The 17,151-nt window shown below is 41.8% G+C and overlaps 1 protein-coding gene and 1 long non-coding RNA gene across 2 annotated transcripts in view; one reads left to right on the top strand and one right to left on the bottom strand.

Annotated features, from left to right (window-relative positions):
• Positions 1-17,151, bottom strand: part of SDCCAG8 (SHH signaling and ciliogenesis regulator SDCCAG8) — a 261,854-nt gene continuing 244,703 nt past the window's right edge. Inside the window, 2 exon segments of the mRNA XM_020982077.2 lie at positions 1-344; positions 15,076-15,202. Of these exon segments, the coding sequence (XP_020837736.1) occupies positions 306-344; positions 15,076-15,202 (166 nt within the window). The 3' untranslated portion in view covers positions 1-305.
• Positions 2,287-12,461, top strand: LOC110205473 (uncharacterized). Its single transcript, XR_002323585.2, has 2 exons — positions 2,287-12,110; positions 12,213-12,461. It is a non-coding gene; the product is annotated as an uncharacterized LOC110205473 (long non-coding RNA).

Here is a 17,151-nt window from a genome sequence, read left to right as displayed (position 1 = left end):
TTAAAAAAATGGTCAATTTTATTAAATCTCACACACGTAACAAGAGTAAACAAGTGATCATTACAAAAAGTATTATATTACTTCAGACCAGTGCTGAAAGCTGATAGGCACGCAGAGAGCACAATGTCAAACCTCAACTCCAGCCCATCCACGTTGTAAGAAGTATTCTAACTGACGTGACCCCAGTTCCATTGGGGCCTGGCAAGAGGCACTGCACTGACAGACAGTTTCATGATGTACTGCAGCACAGTAAGACAAAATAGATGAATGTAAACATCTCTTTGCAAACGGTTTATTTCTGTGTTTCATCCAGGTCTGCAACTAGATTGTGGCGCGCTGAGCAACTGGAAGACAAACAATAGCAACCAAAGTTAGTGTAAATGGCTTATGTTCTGTTAATTGCCTTGTGACTCCAACTTCCTGGTGTAATCACCTCTTCCTGTGGCTAAATTATCAGAAAGTAAGTTTAGGAGGTTAAAAGTGTGGAAACTGTATATACACAAATGCTGTCGGAAAGGTTTGTGCTTCCTCTTGATCTTGCTTTGTCTACAGATCAAAGATTTCACTCCATCTAAGTACAAACTAAACTATTTTTAATGCTCCAAACCGGAAAAACAACCTGTGTCCTGCAAGTGTTTGTGTACCACATAAATCAGCATGGTCTGGCACTGACACCAGGCCAGAGTTCAGCTACTTCCCCTTTCCAGGAATGAAGACTCTGGTTGGTTTGTGTGAGGCCCTGTTTACTGAAAACTATTCAGACAGTACAGAGGGCGGTTAACTGGAGAAAAACAGGACATGGGGCGTGTGCAGCTAATCACTAGCTATGTGATGGAGCCTCATAAAACTTTCAAGCTGGGTCTCTGGGCATTTTCATTGACTCTGATAAAAGTAATTCACATGGACCTTTCCTGTGTCCTGAGAGGCAGAGGATTTTATGCATGTTGTACCTTTATCATCAAACAGTACTGGGCAATTCCCTTAGCAAGCTCCATTTCAAAAGATTTTTTTAACCCCACTGAAAACAAGCTTAGAAGGTTCTATTAAAAGGGTTTAATGTTTGACTTTCTTTGCTGGTATGAGATGGCTCTCTGAATATACGAAAATATATACATATGTGTGTGTGTATATATATATATATACACACACACACACACAAAATACTCTCAAATGTGCAGTGTCCTAGGGTTAGGACTATAGAGGACCACTGACAAATACTAGTTCATCAATTCATTCAGAGAACATTCATTGAACATTTATTAGGTGAAAATCACCTTGGGGGCAACAAAGATAAATAAAACAGTCCCAACCCTCAAAATCCTTAGTAGTGTTTCCTTAAAAAAAAATTGCCCAGCAAGGGAAGAGGGTTAAGAAATTGGTGGTAAAGCATTGCAGTGCAGCTGGGATTGGCTGTGTTCCACAGTTAAATTGGGAATAAATCATTTGCAATGAAAGATGGGCTGCATCTCCCTGCATGAGCAGGATTTTCTATACTGGATCAAATCAACACCCCAGGCAACATCACAGATGTAGAACCAATGCCATTGTATTTATTAAGCAATGCTCACTTATTGGGAGTTTCCAAAAACAAGCAAGCAGTTGAAGATTCAGAATTTAGATCCTGATATTTGTGAACCAAAGAGTTTAACAACCAACTTACTAGGGATATCCCTATATGATTTTTTTTTTAAATGAGATGCTCATTTTCATTTGGAGGGAAGGGGACAAATTCTGCAGCCTAAGTACATATTTATTGTGTTATTTATTGTTATTTTATGTGTTGAAGTTTTAAGACAATACATTAAGGACCTGTTATATGAGAGGCATCAGTTCTAGGTAATGGGGACACAAAGGCAGGGATAATAACAATTGATTCTGTTCTCAAGGAGTTTAAAATCTTACAGAAGAAAGGATATATAGACAGGTAAGTATGATATAAGAGAATGAGATAAGGGCAAAGGAGAGGCCCAGGCAAAGTGCTGTGAGAAATTTGAGGGAAAAAAGATCACTTTCAGTTGAAGGGTGTATGAGCTTGGGCTACAGTCACATCCATTTGCTAGATGACTAAAGGAAAAGATATGTCTGTCTCTGTTCTCTTCTCATGGTGGACAAGTCTGACTGGCTCTGAGCCTCCATCCCTTCTGGCCATACTTGATGCCTTGGACCTGCTCTGATCTAAAGCTGAACCTAGAAACAAGCAAAGGCCTGGCTCTGCAGCCTTTTCTTCATCTTTCTGTGTTAGGAAGATTTACAAGGATGTACATCCAGGTAAGCTGAGCTGGGCCTAGGAGATATAAACCAGTGCAGTGCTCTTTCCAGGAATAATTACGTATCTTATATTTCTAGAATTATTGTTAAGAACTTTATTTTTGTTGTTCTTGGCCTAATGATTCCCCTAATGGTTTGTGTGCTTGGTAGCTCAAGTTAGACCAGATTGGTATGCTCAATACTAATGAGTTAAAAGTACCTCTATAGTAGTCTGATGTTAAGCCCATTAAATATATGTTTGGAGAGAAAGAAAAAAAAGGTGTCCCCATTAATGAAAGCCAGAAAAGGTTTCCCTCACTCAGATTACCTGACTCCAAGAGGGCTCTAGTAATTTATCATAATCTGTCCTGTTCTCTGCCAGCATTCAGACTACTCCACTGTAACTGATGACCTTCCACTTAGGCAGAGCCATACTAAAGCCCCACAGATGTGAGATTCTCAGCAGGCACAAATGGAATTGAAGTCTACCCTAGTCATCCTGGTGGGGACGGGGAGGGGTCATCATTGCTTCTTTGGCAGTTTTCTGCTTTTTAACGTGGATCCTGTTTTATTTAGCGTGATCTCATTTGCATTGTAATGGTACTTATTTCTATAAAGATTCACCCATTCTGAAGGACAGCATAAAGATCCCTGTTCCCTTGTGCATGGTGGGTCTTCAGAAGAGAATAGCATTGGTCATGGCTCTCACTTTACTCCATGGACTCAGAAAGCTATGACTGACAAAGACCAACATCTTTTGGACTTAATCCATTAGACCTGGGTTCAATTGCTGACTTAGGAATTTACTAGCTCTGTAGCCCTAGGCAAGTTTCAGTTTCCTCATCTATAAAATGAAACTAATAAGAACATCTATCACAAAAGGATGTTATGGGGATCAAATAAGAAAACAGGCATAAAAGTACTTTGCAGACCATTTCTTATGTAAGCTATCATCACGTCGGAGAATTATGCTTAAGATGCTTATTTCCAGATGTCTAGTTCTGTTCATTGCACTATCGCAGTTATCACAAGCTAATTCTTGGTCTTCCTATCAGAAAGAAAGGTGGATGAATTTTGGAGGGTAGATGTTAGGCATATCTGGAAATTTTCAATCCTTTTCCTTTAAAGTACTGTTACTGAAGATAACTAAGAACAAAAAAACCAAATAAATCCTTTTCTCTGTGCCCTTGGCTGGTTGCTACCACCTTTTAGAGTGAGGTTGCTTATAGTAGTCAATCTCTATTCACCTAATGCTGCAGTGGTGGTAAATTCACCCTAGAAATAGACTGAGCATCCCAGCATCTCTGCCAATGTTTAATCTATGCTAGTAAAGTGTGTGTGTGTGTGTGTGTGTGTGTGTGTGTGTGTGTGTGTGCGCGTATTTTCATCTATACTATGCTTGCCTGATCTCTAGTCTCTGGTATAAAGAGGAGAGGTCAGGCACAACCTTCAATCTCCTGCTGCAAACGTCCCCTGAGGGAAAACAAGGAAAGTCATAGGGGAGGCAAAAGGTCTATATCCTGCTACACGACTTCTATCTCCTACTGCATCATCTCCTGTTTTCCAGACTTCAGAAGGAAAAGGAGAGGAGAGACAGGAGCTTTCCATTTGACCATGTGCCTTCCATTTTGTACTGCATGTCTGTCTTCTGCCTTATCTCCAGCCATTCCTGGGAAGAGTGGACATAGTCTGCACATCCCAGTGATTCTGAATGCCTGTTGGTTCTCATCTAAACCCCATTCTTCATCCCTAAAAGTCAGATTCTTTATTCCTATCCCCCTCAACCTTCCCACCCCAAAGTCCCAACCAAACAGTCCTCACCCTTTCCACTGTGCCCTCTGGAATTCCTGGTTCATATTTAACAAACATGCCTCCATCTTAAATCTTTCCTCTTCTACTCTCCGTCTTCTGGCAGTCACCAAGACCTGCCTTCCTGCTGATAACACAGACTGCCTGGCCACCCTTTCAAGTACTAGTTGCACTTTTAACTCATTCTTCTTGGCTCACTGGTTGAGGCAGGACCAATTCCAGGATCTCTTCCTACCTCTGTCACTCAGCAACCTCTCCTCCTTTGAGATCCATACAGTCCACATCTTTGTCCCAATCAAGTAGCTGTTGTCTACGGATCTCCAGGACATATCCCTTCCTTATTCAACTAGTTCAGTACCTGGCTCACAATCTTTCTTCCCCAATTCCTGCCCTCAAATTTGGAGACGTTAACAAACATAATGATACTCCTTCTAACACCCTAACCACTCAGTTCCTCAACCTACTCACTTTTAATGACCTATTCCACTCCACCCATAAAGTTATCCATTTAATCTTACTATTATGCCAAAATACACCTCTTCCGTGTTCAAGAATTCTGAAATTATCTTATTTGACCACAATCTATTGGTTTCCTACCTCTTCCTCTGCTTTCCCATAACAAACCATAATCATTGTCTATGCCATGGCCTCCAATTCCTGAGTCCCTCAGTTCTCTTCCAGGCCATTACCCCTCCACTTGCTACTCTCTCCTCTTTTTCCCATCTTAACCCCTTTGTGAGCCAGTTCAATTCTCCGCTGTCCCTTTGTGTTAAGCCACTCCCCCTGCCCCCATCACGTTGCTGATTGTGCCCCAGGAAGCCTCAGCCTTGGATCACTCCCATTGTCCACCACCTACACATGTGCTACTAAACAAAAGTGAAGAAAATCACAAACTTTTTAATGGGACCACTGCAAATTCATCTTACACAACTTAAGCTGGGTCCTCACTGTTGGTAGGCAATCCTTTTCCCTTATTAACTCACTACCATGCTCCCTGCAGCAGCTTTTACAAACTTTTCACTTCTATCCCTTTTCAAACATCCCATGGCTCCCACTCCCCATCCCTCTCATTTGAGAATTTTGTCACACATTTTATGTTTTTGGGGTTTTTTTGCTTTTAGGCAATTGGAGTTAAGTGACTTGCCCAGAGTCATACAGCTAGTAAGTGTCAAGTGTTTGGTCTGAGGCCAGATTTGAACTTAGGTCCTCCTGACTTCAGGGCCGGTGCTCTATCCACTGCGCCACCTAGCTGCCCCTATGTTTTACAGGAAAAAAAATGAAACCTTCCATGTAGAGCTTCTTTGCCCCTTCTTTTCATCTCCTGTCTCTCAGATGCTTTCTCCCACTATGTCTTCCTTCACCTCTGTCTTACACAAAGAGGTGGCCATATCTCTTTACCTGCACAAGCAATCCCATTCCATCCCATGGCATCTAATAAATTCTCCCTCTATCTCCCCTATTCTCTCACTTGTCTTAAAAAATAAAAACTTCCTTTATTTTTATTTTTACTTCTATATTCACTCCATCTCTCCAGTGTTCATTATATATATAAAGTCATGCAAAACATTTCCACAGTAGCCATGTCACAAAAAAGCAAGAAAAATAAAGTAATAAAACATACACTTCAATCTGCATTCAGAGTTGATCAATTGTCACTTATCTTCAATCACTCCCTGCCTACTGGCTTTCTCTACTGCCTACAAATGTACCTATGTCTCTCTGCTACTCAAAAAAACCTCACTTGATCCTTCCATACCAAAATTACCTGTATCACCTGCCTTTTGTGGCTAAACTCCTTGAAAAGGACATCTACAATCAGTGCCTCTGCTTTCTCTCTTCTCCCTTCCTCAGCCCTTACAATATTTCTGATCTTATCATTCCACTGAAACTGCTCTCTTCAAAATTACCTATGATACTTTTTTTTTAACTTTCTTTTTCTTTTTCTTTTTTTGGTGGGTGTTGTTCTTTTTTAGGCAATTGGGGTTAAGTGACTTGCCCAAGGCCACACATCTAGTAAGTATCAAGTGTTTGGTCTGAGGCTGGATTTGAACTCAGGTCCTCCTGACTTCACTGTGCCACATAGCTGCCCCTTTATTTTTCTTGAGGTTTTTTTTTTTTCTGTTTTCTTTCACAACATGACTATTATAGATATGTTTTACATGACTACACAAGTATAACCTATATCGAATTGCTTGCCTTCTCATTGGTGGGGGTGGGGTGGGGAAAAAGAGGAAGGGAGAGAATTTGGAGCTCAGAGTTTTAAAAACAAATGTTAGAAGTTGTTTTTACGTGTAATTGAGAAAAAATAAAGTACTGAATAAATAAATAAATGAACAACCAAAAAACAAAGTTAACAGTGATCTCTTAGTTGCCAAATCAAATGGACATTTCTCAGCCCTCACCCTCCATGACCTCTTTGCAACCTTGGACACTGTTGATCACCCTCTTCTCCTTGATAATCTCTTCTTTCTAGGTTTTTGGAACACTGCTTTCTCTTGTTTCTCCTGCGTATCAGACTGCTCAGTCTCCTCTGCCCACTAACCATGGGTGTTCCACAAAGCTCTTTCCTTGGCCCTCTTATCTTCTCCCTCTATACTAATTCCCTTGGTAATCTCATCAGCTCCCATAGATTTATTTATCATCTTTATGCTGCTGATTCTTAATCTACCTGTTCTATCCATTAATGTTTCTGCTGATCTCCAGTTTTGCAATCCTTAAGTGCCTTCCAGACAGCTCAAACTGGATGTCCAGTAGACTTCTTAAAGTCAACATGTCCAAAACTGAACTCATCATCTTTTCCCCCAAGCCCTCCCCACCTTCCAAACTATCCTAATACCGTACTGATACACCATTCTCCCAGTCCCCTGGGCTCAAAACCTGGATGTTATCCTCAACTCACTCTCTCCCATCTTCCACGTGCAACATCTCTCAAACATGCTTCCTCCTCTCTTTTGAGACTGCCACCACCCTGCTACAAGGTCCTCATCGCTTCCCTTCTAGACTCACTGTAGCCTGACGATTGCTCTGTCTGCCACAAACCTCTACTCATTCCATTCAGCTGCTAAAATGATTTTCTGAAAGCACAGGTCCAACCATGTCACCTCCTCCCACTGACTCAGTAAACTCCAGTGGCTGCCTATCACCTCCATAATCAAATACAGAGTCTTCTGTTAGACATATTCAGAAGCCTTCATAACCAACCTCCCGCCCAACCTTTCCAATATCCATCTAAAATCCTACTTTCTACAGGAAGCCTCTCCCAACCCTTTTTAATCCTAGTGCCTTCTTCTCAGTTATTTCCTATTTATTCTGTATATAGCTTGCTTGTACAGTTGGTTTGTCTCCCCCATTAAACTGTGAGCTCCTTGAAGACAGGGACTGTCTTTCACCTTTCTTTGTAACCTCAGCTTAGCATACTGGCTAGCACATAGTAAGTGCTTAATAAATGCTTACTGGCTGACTAGATAGTCAATTCAAGATTACAGGGGTACTACTGATTACCTCCATAGCTTATCACCTTCCTCCTCTTGCTTTCAGCAAAGTGTTGAATTCAGGTGATCAGAGTTCAGCTCTCCTGACCTGTTTCTGTTTTAATGCTAGAATCCGTAACAATATATTGGGAGTTTATCATTTTCCTTCATCTCCCTTCTGGTCATTTGTGGTCCTTGAAATGAATATGAGCATGAACTTCCCTCCTGTTTTGTTTTCCATCTCATTACTAATCTTAGAAGCTTTGTAATCCCAATGGTACTTTACAAGTAGTTTGTAAAGAGAACCCAGTGGGCAATGGTCAAAGTAGACCCAGGTGATCCTCTAAATGTTGGCTAAAATGTGTCCTTAAGAGTCCTGTCCTTCCCCATTTCAAAAACGTAAAAATCTGGATGCTTTGATTTAACTCCCTCACTCTTAGCTCAGGTTGCAGAGAATCTTGCTGTGTTCTATTTCCTCCCCTGACCCCAGGAGGAGAGAAAGTAGAGGGCCTGAAAGAGCATCCTTGGAGTTTTGCTGCTGCCAGTTGTACCCAAAGGGCAGCAGTTGACTGGGTAAGGTCACAGAGATTTCCATAACTGAATTTGGCTTTGCTTAGCAGACACTCAGTGTTCTGCTACAGTGAAAGCTTCTGCTGCAGTGTGGGGACAGTTGGAAGAAGGTTTCAGATATTCCATGTCTTCAAGACCTGGGATTTGGCTCACGCAGCTTTAGGTCCCAAGGAATTTCAAAACTGTAGCAAGCAGAAAAACAATCACCACAGAACAAAAGATTTCCTTGCATATAAACAGAAATTGGTCTCTTTTTTGCTCCTTATAATATAGCATCTTGACCTACGACTTTGTGCTTTCAGTCACAAAATGTTGAGGCCAGAGAGAAATCATCTAGTGCAATCCTCTTGGTTTATATACTGAGGGAAAGGAAGCCCAGGGAGTACGTATTGGAAGAGGAGGGTCACACTTGTTGATGGATGTTGATGGATGTTCTGCTACCTTTCCCTCTCACGGTACATGCCAACACAAGAGGGCTCCTTCAGCAGCTAGTGGCATCCCGAGTTTGGAATCTCACAGGCTTCCTCGAATCACAGAAGTCACAAGAACTTTCTCGGCACACGGGCAGGTGTCTGTGTTGTTATATGAATCATGTTTCCATGGTAAATAGATTTTCAGAGCTCCCAAGGGCTAGACAGTGTCTCTGACAGCAGAGAGTGGTGCCTCTGGCTGCCTCATGTTTGAAAGCGTTAAAAATAAAGGCAACGTTGACATTTGGGGTTGTAATGTGATGGAATTGCAGTCTTTTAAAGGCAAGAACCACTTATCTCACTACATGTAATATTCAGTGTTTTGTTCACTTGTCTAATTGGATTAAAATATTTAGCTCCCTTAAAAATCTTGATTGTGAATTTATATCGCAAAATATAATGTCTGACTTGGGAAGCAATAGATGGAACAAATGTATCTGAAGCAATATAAAATTCAATTTATTTTCCTTGCATGATGCTTGGTTTGAAATTACTCACTCTCGGGCAAAATGAACTGTCAGAGGAAGAGCAGGTTTGGCTTAAATGGAATCCTCTGTGCATTTCAGTATTAATTATGCATAAAGCCTCAGTTTTAAAAAGTTGTTAAAATGTACAGTGTTTGAGATATATGTGGTACCTTCTCAGCAGGTCAAAGGATCTTGACATTTGAAATGCAGTGGAGGGGCCTTATTTCTGCCTTCAAAAGCGCCCTGGCAGCAGGGAGTTAATGACATTTTAGCTGCATATGTTCAAGTTTATTTTAAAAAATATGCAACAGTCACTTTGGTTGACAGTGTCTTGTACACAGTTTTGAAAGAATCAGGGCAAACTTTAACAGAGTCAGTTTTTATTTGAAAAATATTTTCTGGGAATGTATCAGTGTTTATTTTTGAGACTGACAATTCGGGTGAAAATCAGGATAAAAACAAAAAAACAACAATTTGGTTGAAATCAAATTGTTTGTTTTCATCTATTTGGAATTCTTTCCAAAAAAAAAAAATCTTGATTCAGGAGGAGGCTTTTTTTTTTTAGTTTATTCAGCATATTTGCTGTTATATTCAAGCACCATCTGTCCTGCAGGTAGCTAACTTTGTGAAAGACTCTAAGGCAGCTGGGTGTAGAGTAGAGAGCTCTCAGAAGGCAAGCCAGCATAGGTGTGGTGTGGCGTAAGGACACTCAGACATGATCACCTGGGTGTCCATCTTTGTAATGCTCATGATAACTCATTCTGGCAAGGACCTCGTCAGCTGAGTTTCCTCATCCACAGCTTCCTCATGGTAGCATCATCTAAATGCTATGCCCTGTTTCAATTTTTAACATCCCCAATAATCCTCTCTCTTTTATTCCACTGGTTAATTTTTGCATCATTCACTGATTGGTTTGGAAGCATGAGACAATGTGGATCATTTTAAAAATAGCCACAGACTACCATTAGTACTTTGCACATGTTTAATAAAGAAATGAAAAAAATTGTCAAGGCTACTAAAAAAAAACACAAACGTAGGTGACTAACTACAGTTTCAGAATCCTTTTGATGATAACTTGCAAAAATGACTAAAACAGAAGAAACTTAAAGGGAATGACTTCCCAGAATTAACACTTTAGATGGGATTAATTATCCTGTCTGGGATGCTGGTTACCAGAAAATGCAAAAAGCAAAATAAGTGAAACCATATCCAAATTTTTTTTTTAAAGCAAACTATACATTTAAGAAAATCCTATAAATGTGTAGATCACTTCTGTTCTTTTCCATCTTCCAGATGTCAAACTCCCCATGAAAAGACCCTTAACTCCCCACCAGCTGGCTCCCTACTTCCTGGCCAGCTGTTAAAGCCTCCAGGCTTTGAGACACAAACCCCTGACCCTACTCCCAGCTGTCAAGCCCTCCATCTGACTCTCCCTCCCTCAGCTGCCAAAGTCTTCCTCAGCTTCCAGGACCAAGTACCTTAGTATAGATATGCTGTCCATTCTAGAAAAACATTCCTTCCTTAAGAGGTCATAAGAGGCTGTGACAGTTCATATTTTGCTCAGAGAAAAAGGGAGTAAAAATACAATGATAGGAAACACAATTTCAGGCTTGTCTTGGTGTGAAGAGTGGAAATGGAGAAACTAGTTTCTATATTTTTTGGAACAATGTTTCTGGAGATTCATTATTGCTGCAGTAACTCCTTACAAGAACCAATGCAGTCCTTTTTATGAGATTTAAAGGCTCAAGAGGTAAGATCTTGTGCTTAAGGGTTAGTCCTAAAGCTATTCCTATGCTGAGCAGCCCCATAGGATCAAACTCGGCTCTCACTAGGCTACTTAATTGTTCAGTAGTACCACTGGAGGGAAATAATGGGAATTCTCATGGGCCAAAAACGTTACTGATGTGGTTAAGTCTCTGAATGTCTTTCTTTGCTAGGCATCTTATAGTTCACATTTCAAAATTTAAACAGAAGTAATTTAAGATAATACAGCCTAGTTCCATTCTTTTAAACTGGGCAGGAAAAAAATTATTCTCCTCTTCCTGAGCCCAAATTCTATTCCCAATCATAGAATAAAGGCTGTGGATTCCGGTGATTCAAACCCATAGCTATAGGGCCCATTGGCACCCAAGCCTAAATCCATCCAAGTGACAACACCTCTATTTCAGAGCAGAGACATGTGACACAAACACCTGGATTCTCGGGTATAGAGATGGACAGAGATTTGGTTCAATTATACTTTGCCTAAAGGATGCAGATTTTTACATAGCCAAAAGACATCTCAGTTTGTTTCTGGTTGAAAACTTGTCTGCTAATGAAATGACCAGGTGGACAGCGAGGATACTACCAATAAAATATAACACTTGGCAAAATGTTCCAAATCATTGTAGAAATATGGATGTAGCCTCTGGCTTTTTACTTTTTAATGTGTGGTGGTGGTGGTGGGGTGTGTGTGTGTGTGTGTGTGTTGTGCATTTTAATGGTCATATGCCTGCCAGTCCACATTGCTCTGAGGTAGGGTATGGAGAGAGACTGGAGTGTCTCATCTGTGACATCAAAGGTGCTATTTGCTAACATTTTAACTGAAATTTCAAAATGTAAATATCAGAAATAAATAACTTGAGCTAAATAAAGGTGGATACAGTTTGGCATATATAATAGTTATATGTAATTCATCTAACTATATCTAACCATGAAAATGCGTTATTACTGTTGTTGTATTGATATAAAACTTTAAAACATACATAGCATTTTCCTCACAGCTTTGTGAGGTGTTATTATTCTCAAACTACAGATGAGGAAATTGCACCTCTTGTATTTGTACAGGGTCATGTCCCTAGCATCAGAGGCAGAACATAAGTCTACTTACTCCAAGGCCAGACTCTTTCTCCTATCTCCCCTTGAAATCTCAATTCTGATATTCACTAGTTACAAAGAGCGCAGAGCTTAGCTGTGCACCCAGTAAAAATAAATAAAAAGCCAGCATTCTTGATAACAATGACTGTATCTTTCTTGTTCCAGGGCTGTCATCCTGCCGTCATGAAAAAAGGGATCTTACTATACTCGAGAACAACTTGGTGTGTGCTGTGCAGTCATATGCTTTATGTTAAATAGCTGTCTTAGTTGTTTTAAATGGTTCACTGGAAGTTTCTCTAACATGAAGCCTTTCTGCATTGTAGAATTCAACGAGCTTGTTCAATTGTAAAAATTCATCCCAAGAGGTTGAAGCGCACTGACATTCCCTAAGTCAAGTCTGATGCCATGCCTGGGTGACAAACAGCCCTTCAGTTTATGGCTTCAGCTGAGAGCTTTCAGACCTGGATGGCTGCCTCCTCTTTGAACGCTCAAGTTTGCCTCAGAATGAAGCCAAAATTTATCTCTCCCAAATTTCTTTTGTCATGTTCCTATTAAAATAACTCCAAATGTAATATTTGAATCTGAAAGGTTCCTTTAGAGATGAGCCAGATGGGCTGGTATCAGATAGCACTAGCTGGTCAAATCAGTTTTGTTGTTTCAGGCAGCGGAAGAAAGCCCCACTCATTTCCAGAGGACTTGCTAGTTTTCTACTGCATTTCTCTGAGAAGCTCACAGTCCACTTGAGAATTACGAAATTCTGAAAGCCTTAAGACAGGTCCCTAAAGCACCGATGATTTTAACGTTAAAAACTGACAGTGCTCGAAGCAGGCAGTAAGGGATTTAGAAGGCAAACCGCATATTGTAAGGATCAAGTGGAGAATGGTGCTGAGGCTGAAATTTGCTCCCATGGAGCCTCCCTCCTCCATTTCTCTGTAGGAATGGGCTTTTCGCTGCAGAGTAGCCAAGAGCCTTTAGGACCTATATTCCTAGTCCTGGGATTACAAATGGCCAGGCCAGCAAGGGTGTGTGCAACCTGGTAGCCCTCCGTCCATCCCTCTAGGGCCTAGCTATTGGGACTAAGTGAAACCTCCAAGCCCCCAGCCCTCATGGATGTCACTGGGAAAGATGACTGGGTGGGCCAGAGTCAAAGTAAGGCCCTTAGAAAGGAGGATGACATTCTAGGGGCAAAATATAGGAAAATGAGAAGGTATTGTCCCTATCCCTGTTGCCCAACAGTACCTGTCCACCTTTTCTGTGCTGTTTCTCCCTCATTCTTTATGTCTGTCACCAGCTCCCCACCCCCAAAGGGATTTGGGCCAGTGAGGCAGTGTAGGGATGAGAAAGATGAACATATATAGTTCATACTTACAGAGTATTTACAGAGCTAGGAATACGTTCCCCACAACAACCCTCTTAGGGAGTATAACTAGTATTACCTCCTATATAAAAGGGAGAAAAAAAGATACAGTTGACCTCCAGCTCCCAGGGAAGGTCCTCCTCTGAGGATCCATCCTATTGGATAGGCTGAGGTCTACACCAGCCAAGGAAATACCTCCACGAGTAAGATTATAGGTCCATTGAAGTACAGAAGCAGAAACAGACTTGGAGAGGGCATGGGATGCCAGGATGGACAGCTTGAGGGACAGAGCCAGAAGAGACCTCAGAGGTCACTGAGTATTAACTTTCTCATTTTACGGATGAGGAAACAGGTCCATTAAGGTAAGTGTCAGATGTGAGATTTGAAGCCAGGGAGTCTATTCCAGCTCTATCCACTAGGCCACTCTGCTTCTGATACCCTTCAACACTAACTTTTTTTGGGGGGGCGGGATGAGGTAATCAGGTTAAGTGACTTGCCCAAGGTCTCATAGCTAGTAAATGTCTGAGGCTGGATTTAAACTCGGGTCTTCCTGACTCCAGGGCTAGTGCTCTTCACTGTACCACCTACCTGCCCCTCAATACTGGCTCTTAACTTCTGCTCATAGAAACCTAAGGCCCAGGACTGGACCCTTCCCATATCCTTCTAGAAAGAGGCAGAGCATAGGGTAATAGAACACTGGATTTGAAGTCAAATGACCTACGTTTGAGGCTCAGCTCTTCCTCGTGCTCTGCAACCTGGGGCGAGTCACCCAACCTTGTCCTAGGTCACAAGCCCCTGACGCTGGGCCCAACTACCAGGCCTTTTGTAGGGCTCCCCTCTACAGGACTGGACTCCCCTCCTCTGGTACCCCAATAGCTTAGCCTACAGAGCCAACCTCACCTCACCCTAGGATAGAGACTGTTGATTTCAATGAGATTCTGTCCCCCTTAAAATCACACCGATCTCTTCCTCTGAACTTAAGAAGCACCTAGTCATCATCATTTTTATAAAGCATAAAGGTTTTACAAAGTACCTTTCCCAAAATAAACCTATAAGGTTGATAATGCAAGGATTATTGTTGCCATTTTAATGATGATGAAATTGAAACTCAGAAGTTAAATGACTTTGGCAGACATTGGAATGCAGGTCTTCTGTCTGTTAAGATCCCTGCTCTTTCCATTCTAATTTAAAGCTGAATGATACTACCTGATAACTGTTTCCTATTGTTTCAGTGGGATAAAGGAAGGAGAATTGGACTTAATGAGGAAAACTGGGTTCAGATCTCAGCTCTGACACTAATTGTGTGACTCTTCGCAGATTACTTCTCTTGGCCTCAGTTTCTTAATCTGTAAAATGGGGGTAACATTTTCACTACTTACCTCAAAGGAAAGAGTTTTGTAAACCTTAAAAATGCTGTGTATATATAAGTTATTCATTTTAACTTCAGTGCAGTTGGTTTGGATTCTAATTAGATTGTGAGCTCCTGGAGGGTAAAGGACTATTATTGTCATACATTCCATATATTTCCTGCTGTGCCTACTACAGTGCTGGGCACATGGTGGCACTCAAGGCTTCCTGAATGCTTTGGTCTGTGAGGACTAGCTTGATTTCTAAGGCAGTTGGGATGGGAGGAACAGATAAGGGGAGGGGAAAGCAGAGAGAATTGGACTGAGGAAAGGAGGGAAGAGGGAAGAACAATCAGGCGAGCAGGGAGAAGTGGGAGGGAACAGGAGGAGAGCCCCACTGACTGCTCAACATCAGCCTCTTCCTTGGCGATCTCACACTAGAGGCTCCCCTCCGCTCGGCACTTGGGACTTCAGAGTGCATACCTGGGACTTGAGACTCTGCACCTCTTCCGTTAGGTTCTGCCGCTCCAGGAAAAGCTCATTCTGCCTCTTGAGGAGCAACACCAGCTGCTGGGCAGTGGACTGGCAGTGCCTGTCCAGCTGGTTTAACCTGGAGAAGAAGATGCCGTGGAATCAGAGATGGCGTCACAGCATGTGGCGCTGACCTGCCTGACTAGGGTTGGGACGGATGCCGAACGGCCCCAAGACAGTCATGTACAAACCCTCAGTTCAGTCCCAGAATGGGAAGAACTGGACCCCAGAGAATATTTAGCATTACAGATTATAGATCTGGAAAGGGCTGAGAGACCAGCTAAGTCCAATGGCTTCCCCCTCATTGTCCGAGCTCCTCCCTCTTCAAGTGATCTTGTCTTTAGTTAACCAGGGAAACGTTAAATGATCTCAGGAGAGTGTCAAGGCCTGGACTTTTTGTTTTGTCTTTGTTTCACCAACACCTAGCACGATGCCTTACACACAACAGGAGCTGATCATTAAATGTTTATTGGATACAGAAACTCAGGACCTCAGAAGTCATCTGGTCCGATCCATAGCAGAACAGGATTCAGCACTATAGTATATATGACAGTTTTCATTCAGCCTCTGCTTGGAGGCCTTTCTTTAGTCAGAGAGAGGCCTCTAAAGCAGAGCTTCTTACCCTTTTTTATATATAAATTGTTCTGGCAGTCTGATGAAGCCTTTGGACCATTTCTATTATCACTGTCTTCCCAAAATAACATAATTGCCTATGATAAAATACTTAGCATTACAAGGGAAATCAATTATCTAAAATACAGTTATCAAAATGTTTGTTAAAAGTTCACAGACGGGCAGCTAGGTGGGGCAGTGGATAGAGCCCTGGTCCTGGAGTCAGGAGGACGTGAGTTCAAATGTGATTTCTGGCACATAACACTCACTAGCTGTGTGACTCTGGGCAAGTCACTTAACCCCAAGTGCCTCGCCAAAAAAAAAAAAATTCACAGACACCCTGAAATTTATCATCAGACTTTACATAGGTTAAGAACTGCTGCTGTAGCAGAAAACCACTTTTGGAAAATCATAATGATTACAAAGTTGAATAGGGTATTGATTGGACTTGGAGTCAGAAACACCTGGATCCAAATCCTGCCTCAAACACCTCCTAGTTGCTCTGTGTGCTTCAGTTTATCTATAAATGAAGAGCGGTAGACCTGATGACTTCTGAGGGCCCTATCCTTTGATCCCAAGCTTTAATTTGCTTCTTTGCAACATCTACCCACTGCTCCTGATTATGGCCTCTTGCTCCAAGTTGAGCAAGTTCATTACCTTTCCAACATGACAAATGTCCTTGAACCAAACTATCTTCCCTCACCAGCATCCCCCCACACACACACCCCAAGTCTTCTCTTTCCCAGGCCAATCATCCCATGTTCTTTCAACTGATTGTCATTTGGGATGACTTCCAGGCTCTTTCCCGTTTTTCTGACACTCATATAGGACTGAACACAGTACCCCAGGTAGAATCTGAACAGAGCAGGGGATTATCACCTCCTTATTACCTGGATGGTGTGCCTCTCCCAAGAGGCAGTTTCCTATCATACTGTTAATTAACTCAAACAGAGATTTTAGTTGGCTAAAATCCCCAGATCTTTTGCAAGTGCTCTCTGGCCCCGTTTGCCCCATTTTGTACTTGCGAAGTTGAACTTTCGAACCCAAGTACAAGAATTTATAGTTACCATTATTAAATGGTATCTCATTAGGTATGGCAGAGTCTTCTAGTCTATCAAGATCTTTTCAGTTCTTCCAGTATATTAACTCTCTCTCCCAGTTTGTATCAAATGAAAATTTGATAATTATGGCATTGATACCTTTATCCAAGTCACTGATTAAAAAAGGGCCCAGCACAGATTTCTGGAACATTCTACTAGAGACCTCCTATCAAGGTGACATCAAACCATTAAGGACTGACTCCTTTTGGGGTCTGGAAGCTCAGCCAATTCTGAACCCAGGTATCTATACTACCACCCATCCTGGTGGTTCTGAAAGTGTGAGCTGGGGATTCCTGAGAACTTTTCAGGGGGCCCC

The sequence above is a fragment of the Phascolarctos cinereus genome, unplaced genomic scaffold (assembly GCF_003287225.1).
Source record: "Phascolarctos cinereus isolate Bilbo 61053 unplaced genomic scaffold, phaCin_HiC Scaffold_5;HRSCAF=322, whole genome shotgun sequence".
Lineage (NCBI taxonomy): Eukaryota > Metazoa > Chordata > Mammalia > Diprotodontia > Phascolarctidae > Phascolarctos > Phascolarctos cinereus.
Note: the sequence above shows the minus strand (reverse complement) of the source record. Positions and strands in the feature narration are given on the sequence as shown.